The 12,875-nt window shown below is 52.4% G+C and overlaps 1 protein-coding gene across 3 annotated transcripts; it reads right to left on the minus strand.

The window, feature by feature from the left end:
* Nucleotides 1-1,295: 1,295 nt before the first annotated feature.
* Nefh (neurofilament heavy chain) lies at nt 1,296-11,365 on the minus strand. 3 transcript variants are annotated; one of them, XM_051165169.1, is made up of 6 exons: nt 10,412-11,364; nt 8,274-8,473; nt 6,871-6,995; nt 3,194-3,867; nt 3,117-3,157; nt 1,296-3,062 (listed from the first exon to the last, which is right to left on the minus strand). In XM_051165169.1, exons 1-6 carry the CDS (start codon nt 11,292-11,294, stop codon nt 1,908-1,910), a joined length of 3,078 nt encoding a protein of 1,025 aa, XP_051021126.1. In that variant the 5' UTR covers nt 11,295-11,364; the 3' UTR covers nt 1,296-1,907. The 3 variants fall into 3 exon arrangements, with proteins under 3 accessions (XP_051021126.1, XP_051021125.1, XP_051021124.1); XM_051165168.1 differs by having other exon boundaries at nt 1,296-3,067; nt 3,104-3,157; XM_051165167.1 differs by having other exon boundaries at nt 1,296-3,867; nt 10,412-11,365.
* Nucleotides 11,366-12,875: the final 1,510 nt, after the last annotated feature.

Below are 12,875 nucleotides of genomic sequence, written 5' to 3' on the forward strand. Positions count from 1 at the left end.
GACTCACTTTTGTAGATCAGGCTGTCCTCAAACTCACAGCAATCCACCCGCCTCTGCCTCCCAAGTGCTGGGATTAAAGGTGTGCGCTACCACGCCCAGCTCTGGGCATTCGTTTAATAATTCAGTCTTTGTGGAAGATGGAGATGGGTACCAGAGTGTTAATGGTGAACAAAATTTTTGGGGTATGGTGAGAGGGGGCATTCGCCCACTCCCTGAGGTATCATCGTTTTGTTGCTAGCATGACAACTGCCTCTTTTAGTTGCAGTACTATTATTCAGAGTCTTTCTGGCTGTAAAGCAGTGTCATAACCCAATGAGTTCGGTAAAGAAGCGGATGTATTTATCACTCCAAGGAATGGCCAAAATCCACGGATTGGGTCATCAGGAAGTCCACCATGGGGCTCTCTAGGCATCTCGTCCCTGTTCATCTTGGCATCTCAGACTATCTTACCATAGGTCTGGAAGCATGGGTGCCCACAGCTTCCTATCAGCCACTCTGGCCCCAAGTGTAAAATCCCATTCTGGAGCAACCACCAGCGTGACTGGAGGCAGGAAATTACAGGCGCCATAGCCAAGAGCCATCCGGCTGAGGGCAGGAGCAGAAGAAATTCCTGGGAGACATGTTGAGCATACAGAATAAGGGGTCATGCCAGCCCACACGGGGACTTACCAGTGAGGATGTCATGGAAACAAGCAAGACCATATAGCCTCCATAGTTACTTCCAAAACTGGGGGTCATGGTGCGTGCATGTAACCCCAGATACTTGGGTTGGAGAGACAAGAATACAAGTTCAAAGCAAGACACTGTCTCAAAATTAAAAACATAATAGGGATGAGTACCGAAAAAAAACTGATGCCCAGAGAAGCACACTGAGTGTAAATTAGGCGATGGTTGAAAAGTTGCCACCGTAGTCTTCAGAACAGATGAATTAGCCACGTGTGGCCCCTTATGCATAGGTACCACGCATCTAGCATGCGGAGTCTATGGACCATGTGACATTCTGCTGGGGCTCACTGGTCCTAGGCACCCCCGCATCAGTGTTCATTAGGGTAACCTGGGATTTGGCAAAGTGTGTACTTTCCCCATGCCTCCCTCTCAGCTTGTGATGTCAACAGTGTGGAGTCAGGAGTCTGTGGGTCTATAAGCCTCCCGGGTGATGCTGGCAAAGGTGAGCCACAGACAATCCTGAGGACTGATGCCCTAGACTACCGGCACAGTTCTGATGTGACATCTTAGACCTCCTGCCCCTGCCCCTATCCTTCCGAGGGGAGGAGAACAAGTGAGAACGGCCACGGTTTTATTTTAGAAGCACTTGGTTTTATTGCATGGAAGCAATTGAAAGTGGACACCAGTGGACAGTGCGCCTGGCACGGTTCAGGGGCCAGTGCCCTGCCTCACCTGCTGCAGCTCTTCCAGGAGAGCATCCTGGGCAAGGGCCTGACCACTCCTTTGGAAAACGAGAAGGCATTCGGGAATAGGTTACGACATTTCAAGCATAATGCATTTCTAACTGCTCATTCATTATGGCGGCCATCTGTCAGTTGTACATACAGGAGATAAATGCACTTACTTGGAAAGGAGGGGGGCAGTTTTTAGTCGTGTGTGTGTGTGTGTGTGTGTGTGTGTGTGTGTGTGGCATTCAGCATACATCACGTTCAGCTACAATAAGCTATCATGATTGTCCATCACCTGGCAAGGGCTTAGGGTGTGGGGGCAGGGATCAGGGTATCTCTCTTGCTAACTTAATCCTAGCAGACATTCCTGCTAGGTGAGGGCAGGCCCGTCACCTAAGCGGTGTTTCTTCTTACAGGAAGGAAAGGAAGAAATAAAAGTTATTACGCCAACCCTTGAGTGTGCGGACTCTCCTGAATTTCTTTGGCTGTTCTAGACGTTCCTCTGTCTCTGCCTTACTTCTCCCCCTTGGTGGCCTTGTCCTCCGTGGCCTTCTCTGGGGGCTGGCTATCTTTTTGGTCTGTGCTAGAGGATTTTTCAGCCTTTTCAGTCTTGGGTTTGCTGGGCTCTTTGGGAAGGCTCTTGTCATCCTCCTTGGCCTTGGTGTCCGCTTTGGGTTTCTCCTCAGGCTTCGTGGACTCCGCCACCTTCTCCTTGGTGTCTTTCTTCTCTAGGGCCGCCGCTGTCTCTTCCTTTTTTGGCTTTTCCTTCTCTGCAGGTTTGCTAGGTTCTTTGGCCTTGGTGTCCTCCGCTTCCGTCTTGGTCGTCTCTGTCTTCTCTTTGGGTTTAGCCTCTTCCTTCACCTCTGTCTTGGCAGGAGCCTCCTTTTCTGGAGTCGCTGCTTTCTTCTTATCTCCGGCCTCATCCTTCTTGGCCTCCGCTGGAGAGTCCTTGGCCTTTTCCTTCTTCTCCTCCACCTTGGGCTTTGGGGCCTCTTTGGGTGCTTCATCTTTCTTGCTGTCCTTCTCTGGTTTTGGTGTAGCTGGGGTCTTCCCTTCCTCCACCTTCTTTGGGGGTTCCTTGGCTTTCACCTCCTCCTTTTCAGGAGCCTTGGCAGCTTCCTTCCTGGGAAGCTCCTTTTCAGGAGCCTTGGCAGCTTCCTTCTCAGGGGACTTGACCTGCTCCTTGGCAGGACTTTTGACCAGCCCAGGGGATTTGATGTCTGCTGGGTGCTTTGCTTCCTCCTTCACTGGAGTCTTGGCTTCTGGAGACTTCACATCTAGAGTCTTGGCTTTCTCTGGAGACTTTGCTTCCTCTTTCACAGGGCTCTTGGCTTTCTCAGGGGATTTCACCTCAGCTGGAGGCTTCACCTCTTCCTTCACAGGGGACTTGGCTTTCTCAGGAGACTTGGCCTCAGCTGGGGATTTTGCTCCTTCCTTCACAGGGGTCTTTACCTTCTCTGGAGATTTCGCCTCAGCTGGTGACTTGGCCTCAGCTGGTGACTTGGCCTCAGCTGGTGACTTGGCCTCAGCTGGGGACTTGGCCTCAGCTGGAGACTTGGCCTCAGCTGGAGACTTGGCCTCAGCTGGAGACTTGACTTCAGCTGGTGACTTGGCCTCAGCTGGGGACTTGGCCTCAGCTGGGGACTTGGCCTCAGCTGGTGACTTGACCTCAGCTGGGGACTTGACCTCAGCTGGGGACTTGGCCTCACCTGGGGACTTGACTTCAGCTGGTGACTTGGCCTCAGCTGGTGACTTGGCCTCACCTGGGGACTTGACTTCAGCTGGGGACTTGGCCTCACCTGGGGACTTGACTTCAGCTGGTGACTTGGCCTCAGCTGGGGACTTGGCCTCAGCTGGGGACTTGGCCTCACCTGGGGACTTGACTTCAGCTGGGGACTTGGCCTCACCTGGGGACTTGACTTCAGCTGGGGACTTGGCCTCAGCTGGGGACTTGGCCTCAGCTGGGGACTTGACTTCAGCTGGTGACTTGGCCTCAGCTGGTGACTTAGCCTCAGCTGGGGACTTGACTTCAGCTGGGGACTTGACTTCAGCTGGTGACTTGGCCTCAGCTGGTGACTTGACCTCACTTGGAGACTTGGCTTCAGCTGGAGACTTGGCTTCTTCCTTCACAGGAGACTTGGCTTCTTTTTCTGGAGATGAGGCCTCTTCTGCAGGGGGAGATGTCGCCACTTCTTCTTCTTCTCCTCCTCCTCCCTCTTCTGTCTCTTCTTCTCCTTCCTCCTCTTTGGCCTCTTTTTCCTCCTCTTCTGTCACTTCTTCAGTCACCTGGATCTCTTCGGTCTGTTCCTCTACAATCACAGTTTCCTTCTCTGATTTTTCTACTACTTTTATCTTCTCTTCACTTTTGACTTTTATGTGAGTAGATGTGGAGGGAATTTTCGGGAGTGCCTCAGTAAGAGAGAAGGGACTCGGACCAAAGCCAATGCGACACTCTTCACCTTCCAGAAGCTTTCTGCAGGATGGACAATGAATGAGACAACGCGTTAACTCACTAACGCCAGGACCTTGGTTGCTTTTCCAGCAGCCCCACAGCATTAAGTGACAGGGTTTGTGAATGAACAGATGGCAGCGGTTTTACTTTCTTTCATGTTTTTCATTTCCATTACTAGTAGACATTTTAAACTTTTTTTTTTTTTTTTTCTGGTGCTGGGGATGGAATCATGCTAGCACACACTGCTAGCACACACTCTACACTGAGTCACAGACTTGGCAGGAGGCTGTTGACTTGAGAATGGAGGCTACTTAGCAAAGTGTTCTGGTGGCCACCTACAAAGCCTGGCCCTCGTAGGGCTGCACTGCCGCTTACAGCTGGAAACGTCTCCCTAAAGAATGGTCCTCAGGGGCTGGAGAGATGGGTCAGAGGTTAAGAGCATTGGCTGCTCTTCCAAAGGTTCTAAGTTCAATTCCGAGCAACCACATGGTGGCTCACAACCATCTGTAATGAGATCTGGTGCCCTCTTCTGGCCTGCAGGAGTACATGCAAACAAAAACCCTGTATACATAATAAATAAATCTTAAAAAAAAAAAAAAAAAGTCCTCAATAGAAAATGCCTACATTGACAAAACTTGAATTTACTATCTCTCAATTAAAACCTAATTCAAGGGGGCATAGTGGCACATGCCTTTAATTCCAGCACTGGGGGGTGGGAGTGGGGGGTGGGTAGCAGAGGCAGGTGGATGCCTGAGTTTGAGGTCAGCCTGGTCTACAAAGCAAGTTCCAGGACAGCCAGGGCTGTCTTGAATGCCCCTCACCCTCAGAAAAGAAAAACCTAATTCAAGAGAAAGTTGGAGATCTGGAGGTATGGCTCGGTGGCATATTGCTGGTCCAGTATGTATGAGGTCCTGCGTTTGGAGAGAGAGAGAGAATGATTCCTCCACATATCCTCCACATGCACGCTGTGCAAACACACAATAAAATATAACAAGTGTTTCCCGTGACTGCTTGAGGGGTTTTGGAATGTTGACATTTAGAGTTGTCCTGTCACCTTTCATAGCTATGCTTTGGGGTTTCTCCTCTCACTTGGCTATTCACTAGATGATGCCTTATCTAAGCTACCCAGACCCTTAAGGCCTTGATTTCCTTATTGGTAGAAAGGTGATCTCTGGAGTCCTCACCTCAGAAGGCTGTATCTGTGAGATAATAAATATTAAGGGCTTTGGCAAGGGGCCTGCTTAGAGGAAGTAGAGGGTCTTCCCAGTGGTTTCCAAACTAAACACATTACACATTTCCGTGGATCTTGTCAAACTGCCGATCTTAGTCCAGCAGCCTGGGGCAGGGCCTGGGCCTGTCTTTCTGACTCTAGGCTCACTGATTCCTGACTAGTGCACTGCACTGAGAAGCAAGAGACCAGAACCAGATGCATAGCCAAGGTCACCAAGCAGAAGAGGCCTTTGTGATGTCAGTCGTGCATGGCTGGGATGCCTCATCTTTGGGGACTGTCTCCTCATGGGAACCATTCAGCAAGCGCTGTGTCTGACCAGCAGAACCTACGTCAGCTTGTGAACAGGACTGGCTGAGGTCCCGGCAGTCCATGGTTTGGATGCTGTTTCTGCTGTCTCCATTCAGTTTTGCAAGGAATGAAGGCCCAGTGAGCTAAACAGTTCCAAAGGGTGGGGCTACAACAGTCTCTGACTACCTAAGCATCTCTTTCCCTCCAAAGCAAAGCTCTAAATAACTGGGTTCAGGGTAGAGAAGGGACTTTAAACTGTAAGTCACCTACAGGAAGAAAACAAGTCACTTCTGAGCCAGTGAGGTAGCTCAGTGGATAAACACACTGCTGGTTAAGCCCACAGACGTGGCAAGTTGATTCCCAGGACCCACACAGCGGGAAGCAGAAAGCCAACTGGCTGGACTATCCTCTGACCTCCATACAGGTGTGCATGTAGACGTGCACACACGCAAATAAAATGTAGTTAAGGTAAGTCATCTTCAGCATTTCTGCCTCTTGGGAAGTAGAATTTGGGGACTGAGGCCAGTGAGGGGTCCTATAAGGCAGGTGCAGCTTGAGTTTGGGATGGTGAAAACAGCTTTGGAGGTGGAAGGAGACCCGTATGCAAATATATGCAAATGTACTTAACACCACCGAACTGTTCTTTTAAATGGCAGATTTCAAGATGCAGATTTGAAAATATTTTTTTATTTTAGTGTGTGTGTGTGTGTGTGTGTGTGTGTGTATGTGTGTGTGTGTGTTACATGAGTGTGGATGCATGTGTGCCATAGTGTATGAGAGGTTACAGACAAGTTTCAACAATCTGTCTCTCTTTCTACCATAGATTGTAGTGACCAAAGTCAGGCCCTCAGGCTTATATAGCAAGTGCCTTTACCCACTGAACCATCTTGCTGTTCAGACAGCAGTAAAACATACGGTACTATAATTAGGACAGGGAAGAGAATTGAGCTGTTAAAGATTAAGGCTCACCTTAAAATAAAATTAAAAAAAGATTAAGGCTCACACCTGAAATACCTTTTACTGGTAGGATTACCCAATGGGTAGAGATGCTTGCTGGACAGATCTGGTGCCTGAATTCAACCCCCAGAGCCCATGTAAAGGTGGGAGGGGAGACTACAAAGTTGGCCCTCACACAGGTACCACAGCATGCATAAACACGTGTACACACACACACACACACACACACACACACACGTAAAAAAATAAATATAAATACTTTTGTCTTTAGGTACACTGTGGTGGCGCATACCTTTAATCCCAGCACTTGGGAGGCAGAGGTGGGTGGGTGTCCATGAACTGGAAACCAGCCTGGTCTACACTGTGAGTTCAAGGCCAGAGAGGACTACATAGTAAGATCTGTTTCAAAACATAACAAGACCAAAACCAAAAAAACTCTTGTCTCTAAAAAGTAGGCAGACTATGAAACAGCCTGAAATGGAAGGCCTAGTTCTTCATGGGATCACAGGGCTCTGCTTTGCCTCAAGGCTCCTCAAGGGCCATCTCACCTGTAAGCAGCAATCTCAATATCCAGTGCCATCTTGACATTGAGCAGGTCCTGGTACTCGCGAAGCTGTGCCGCCATCTCCCACTTGGCGCTCCTCAGCTCATTGTCCAGCTGCTGAATAGCATCCTGGGGGTGACAGATCAGAAAAGTCATCTGCTGGCCGGTACCTGGCCTCAGGTCCAGGCAAGCCACCTGGCTGGGGACAAAGCTTCACCCTGTCAACAGACACTGGCACAGTCAGAAAAGATGGGTGAATTTTCACAGACGTCTTAGAGAGTGCCCCACGACGGGGTTGCGGTGCAGCCCGGTGGCAGAACACGTGAGTAGAATCACACACAGGGCCCTGGGGGAGAGCTCCTCAGCTACTGTGTTTTCCGTTATTTCCAAAAGCACCTGCAAGTGTCTGTGCTTGGCAAGCGTCTGTTCTCTGGTTACCTGGCGAGGCTGTGGGTACCCAGAAGCATACTGAACACGGATGAAACTTCTCCCTGGGGGCATGGCTTACGGCAGAGGTTCTCAACCTGTGGGTCAGGACCCCTTTGGCCACAAAAAAATTTACATTACAATTCATAACAGTAGCAAAATTACAGTTATGAAGTAGCAACCAAAATAATTTTATGGTTGGGGGGGTCAGCAAAACATGAGGAACTGTATTAAAGGGTCACAGCGTTAGGAAGGTTGAGAATCACTGCGGTAAAGTGAACCATTACAGCTACCTTTTACCTACTCCTTTGTGTTTCTCCGGGTTTCCAACATCTCTGTACTCACTGCATTTACTTACTAGGTTCTAAGAAAGAGACCCTTCCCCCCAAGACTGTTTCCCCCCCCAAGCCAACCCCAAGCCACCCCCACAGACACTGTTGACTAGAATGCCTGCTCTAACCAAGATTATGCTGAGCATTTATATTTAAGCAGTAAATTAGTTATTAGGTGCTAGGATGGAGCGTGGGACCTCACACATACTAGGATGGCAAGAACCCTAACTCTGAGCTATATCCCCAACACTGGTGACCTTCAGAGCTCTGCAAAGCAGAGGCTTTTTTTTTAAGATTATTTATTTATTATGTATGCAGTGTTCTGTCTACATGTATACCTGCGCATCAGAAGAGGGCACCAGATCTCATTATAGATGGCTATGAACCACCATGTAGTTGCTGGGAATTGAACTCAGGACCTCTGGAAGAACAGCCAGTGCTCTTAACCTCTAAGCCATCTCTCCAGCAAATCAGAGGCTTTTTGTTGTTGCTTTCCTCCTTTTAACTTCAGGGAAGGAGTTTCAAATTCAGGTAGGCAGATAACTCTCCAGGTCACACAACAACAACAAAAATAATGTGATGTCTGACTCAGAGACCAGGGTCCTGCTCTAAGAAAGGACGTGACTTAACCTCCCCTCCCCCTGATCACCTGGTAGGATGCAATGTCTGCCTGATGGCGGTCCTCTAGCTCAGAGCGCTGCCTCTCCAGTGACTCCTTGGTGCCTTTCAGTGCCTCCAACTCTGTGGTCCTGGCCTGCAGCTGCCGCCGGTACTCAGTTATTTCCTCCTGTGCAGAGCGCATAGCGTCTGTGTTCACCTTGGCTGCCTCGGAGAGTCGGTCCAACCTCACTGAGTAGGGGAGGAATCAGGGCACAGGGTTAGGCATGTCTGAGCTTGGGTTCTAATGCTTAGATCTGAAAGGTGGCACACATGGGTTAAAGCTCTACTGGGTGTCGGGATGTTTTTTTTTTTGTTGTTTTTTTTTGTTGTTGTTGTTTTTTTTTTTTTTTTTTTTTTGGTTTTTCGAGACAGGGTCTCTCTGTGTAGCCTTGGCCATCCTGGACTCACTTTGTAGACCAGGCTGGCCTCGAACTCACAGCGATCCGCCTGCCTCTGCCTCCCGAGTGCTGGGATTAAAGGCGTGCGCCACTACGCCCGGCTGGGTGTCGGGATGTTTTATCCAACCCATCCTATGACAGTTAAGTAGCTCTTGCCCAAAGCCACCCAGCTAATGAGTTGCAAGGTTCAAAAGTAGTCTATCTGGCTTTGAAAAGCAGACTATGTCTCCCTCAACTTGATCCATACACCACATAGGAAAAAAATGAAGCCACTGGTCCTGGCAGAGCTCCTTAACAAAGGGCTGGCACACTGAGGGGTTGGTTCCATTGAGGGGTTCTAGCATGAGGCCTAATGCTGAGGTGGGGTCTGCAGGCTTGTGAAAGCTGTGGGAGTGATCAGTTACAATGTAGCCATGGTAACTGCATTGCAGATTTCCGCAGAGTCCAAGGTCGCTGGAGAGCACAAGGCCAGTCCCTTCCTCTATCGAGCACATCCCAGCCACAGCAAGTGGGGCTCTGCCCATCCGCTACCGGCTCTCAGATCTTGTCTGGGCCAGTGGAAATCAGAAAACTTAAGCTCCTGAAAGTGAACATCCTACATCCAAGAGCTGAGTCCTGGTGGAAAGAAAGAGGCCAGCTGGTGGGGACACAGAGCCTGGGATGCTCTACCTGGGTGAAGGGCAAACCTAAGAGGAAAGAAGAGGTCCCCTCAGGGAGGAGGCGCCTTGCTGCAGAGATGGGGGAAGGGACGGTTCACTGCCACTGCAAAGGCACGGAGCGTGAAAGGAGAAATTCCAAGGATCAGGCCCCATTCTTCCTGGCTTCCCCTATTGTTAGCAAAGACTTCAAACGCACTCAAGTAAAGATTCTCAGCTATTACGGATCACAGATACCTTTGAAACGCGGCGACGCCCTGCGATTGCCTCCAGTTTATAGACAGATTTCAGGAAGGATTCTGCAGCGGAGACTAAGAAGCCCAGTTTACTCTATATCCCGTTCCCAAATGAAACCAGAACCAGAGAAGGCCAATGTTGATCAAGGTCACTGTGTAGCTATTGGGCAGGGATTCAGGACAACGGCAGTCAGGCTCACTCAGAACCCCTGTTAAATTTTGGGAATAAGGGCGGTCCTAGCATTCGAGAAGGGGGGGGGTATTAAATAACACAGGCTGCCTCAGCCTCTTGCAGTCATGAGATCCGGGTTCACACGCTGGTTCCATACTGGCTAGAAAGGGCGTGAAAAGAAATGGCTCTTTTCATCTTACACAGCAGATTACTAAAGTGGGGGGTGTTATGCACTGAGCACGGAGAAGCCTGGTAGGTGCTAGCAGAATACTCCTGCTCCACCCACTTGCACCCACAGGATACAAGAAAGGGTGAGCAGAATTGGCAGGGGCAAGCGGGCGCTGAATATCCTGGGTCTGGAAAGGGCTTGTTCTGTTTTGGAAGGGAGATCGCTCTGAAACTGGGGTCTGCCTAACAGTGTGTGGAGCAGTGGAGTTTAAATACAGACATAAATAATGTGGAGGGCGGCAACTAAAGGAAAACCCAGGGTTAGGGCGCCCCAAAGAGGGGCCAGAGTAAAACCGCTGCGTTTTGGGGTGGCATGCACTTTGCAGAGGCTCCAGCTACTCTAGGAGTCCCTCTATCATGACCGTTGGTGAACCCACAGGCTCCTCACTGCCCCTCCAGGAGAGGGCCACCCCTTCCCACCCCGCGCTCCCGCGCACCTCGGAACCACTCCTCCGATTGCAGCGTGCTCTGCACCGCATGGCCTTCGAGCTGCGCGCGGATCTCCCGCAGCGCCGACGTCACATCGCATTTGAGGGCGTCCCGCGCCTCGGCCTGCGCCTGCGCCTGCGCGGCACCGCAGCCCTGGATCTGACCGAGCAGCTCGCCCACCTCCTCCTGGTGGTGGCGCCGCAGGTAGCCGCACTCCTCCTGCAGCGCCTGCGCCTTCTTCTGCAGCTCCACGCGCGCCGCTTCCGCCTCCTGCGCGAAGCGCGCTAGGGCGCGAGCCGCCGCCTCGGCCTCTTCGCGTTGCCGGGCCTCCTCGTCCAGCCGCTGTCGCACGTGCGCGATGTCCTCCAGCAGGTGCTCCTGCTCCAGGCGCAGCTGGCCGCGCGCCGCCCCGAGGCGCAGCACGGCGCCGCGCATCTCGCGCACCTCGCGCTCGTACAGCTCGCCCATGGCGGCTCGGCCGGCTTGCTGCTGCCGCAGCGCCGCCGCCTCGCCCTCCAGGCTGCGGTTGTGCGCCTCCAGCTGCCTCACCTTGTCGATGTAGCCTGCGAAGCGGTCGTTCAGAGCCTGCAGCTGCTCCTTCTCACTGCGCGCCGCCGCCGCCGCCACCACGCAGCCCTCCGGCCCGTTGCTTAGTGTGTCTAGGGAGTCGGTGCTCGAGGCGGCCCCGGCGCCGCGGAAGCGGCTGGGCGAGACGGACACGGAGCTCACGGACGTCCGCGCCCACGAGTGGAAGCCGCTGGAGGAGCCGGCCGCGGAGCGCGTACCGCCGGTGCCTGTCTTCCGGCCCAGCGCATAGTGCATGCTGCCTCCTCCGTGCAGCGGCGCGAACGGGGCGCCCAGCAGCGCATCGGCGCCGCCGAAGCTCATCATGGCCGGAGCAGGTGCGGCCGCCGGCGGAGCGGGAGTGCGGGGCCGGGACGGGGCGGGCAGCACTGCGGCAGCTCCGGGACGCCGGCTCTTTTATACCCGCGGTGGCCGGGTCCGGCCCCTCAGCAGTGGGGGGCTGGGAGGGAGGGCCCCGCCCTCTCCACCTCCTCCCCCGCGGCCCGGGGCCGACCGGCTCCGCCGCAGTGAGAGGGGCGGGGCGGGGTGGGGTGAGGGACCCAGGAGTGCAGCGGAATCGTCGCATCGCATCTTCAGTGGAGCCTCCCGAGGTCAGACCAAGAAGTGAAGGACTTCCGGAGCGGACAAGTGCAGACCTCCAGGTGCCTGTTGGAAGACCCTATTGGTCAGAATATGACCCTCAGAATAAGAGAGGGCGCCCGAAATAGGGAGAGGACTGCAGAACTGATGGGGCAGGGAGCCTTCCTATTGAAGCAATAGGCGACTCTGCAGTGATTACTATGAGAGGACCCCCACCCCACCCCAATGAGAGGCAACACGGGGTTCCCTAAATAGTTAAAGAGGACCTTGAGACGAGTGCAGATCTAGAAAGGGATTCTGAATGGGGTTGCGCGATGGATGCTACTGAGGATAAATGGGGACCTCCTAGCTGGAGGTGCAGTGTTCCCTATACTAGAGCGGCCACCGGCTACCCGGAGGGACTTAAGGAACTCTACACCTGGCTTGGGCGTAGGAGAAGGGGACATGGAGTTTGAATGGGCTGCGGAGCTACCCTGAAGGAACATGGAAAACACTGCAGGAGGAGAAAGGGGACACTGGGTGAGGTAGGGACTTGGTGCTCTCTTTAAAAAGTCCAGTGATCAAGACTGGAAGTAGAGACTGCATCTTACCCAGCAAGGAAAAACTGTCGGCAAAGAAGCAGAGGGTCCCTGAGTAGGCATCAAGCCAAGGCCAGCAAACAGGGTGGAGGGTGGGGTCAGCTCTGTGCTCTGCTAGCCGGATGACCTTGTATAAATTGTGTTTTCCCAAGGTTGGTTTTCCGTCGGGCACCACAGAGATGTGATGCAACACCAAGCCCCCTCCGCACCCCTAGGAGCTTCCGACTTGGGGGAATCTCTGGCTGAGTTTGGGGAGGGGAAACCACTTCACTTGAGAAGTTTGTCTTTCTCCCTCTCCTTGCTCGATTTTTCTCTGTTTCATCTTGTCATCTCACTCCTTTTCCTGCACTAGATAAGCCAATACTGCCATTGGCATCTCATCATTCTCTGCAGGAAGTGGTGGAGTGGTTTCTCAGTACCAAAGTCCACCACCCTCATAAGCCCTACTGAGGATTCAGGTAAAAGAGTGGCAGAGGGGCTCAGACCTGCGGTCTTGCTTTGTTTTATGGCTTGTTCTTAGTTTGGTTTTCCGGTCAGACGCCTCGTTAGCGGAGGCTCCCGCGACGCTATCGTTTCAGCACCAGGGACAGAGCCTACTCCTCAGATAGGTAGAGTGAATCCTAGGCCTCACAGAGTTGGGAGGTTTCACAGCTTTTCTGAGCATCACCCCCTCTGCGGTAACGGGGAGGGATGGATGAGTCATACGGCGAGGTCTCGAAGTGAGTGACCC

The sequence above is a fragment of the Acomys russatus genome, chromosome 22 (assembly GCF_903995435.1).
Source record: "Acomys russatus chromosome 22, mAcoRus1.1, whole genome shotgun sequence".
NCBI classification, from domain to species: Eukaryota; Metazoa; Chordata; class Mammalia; order Rodentia; family Muridae; genus Acomys; species Acomys russatus.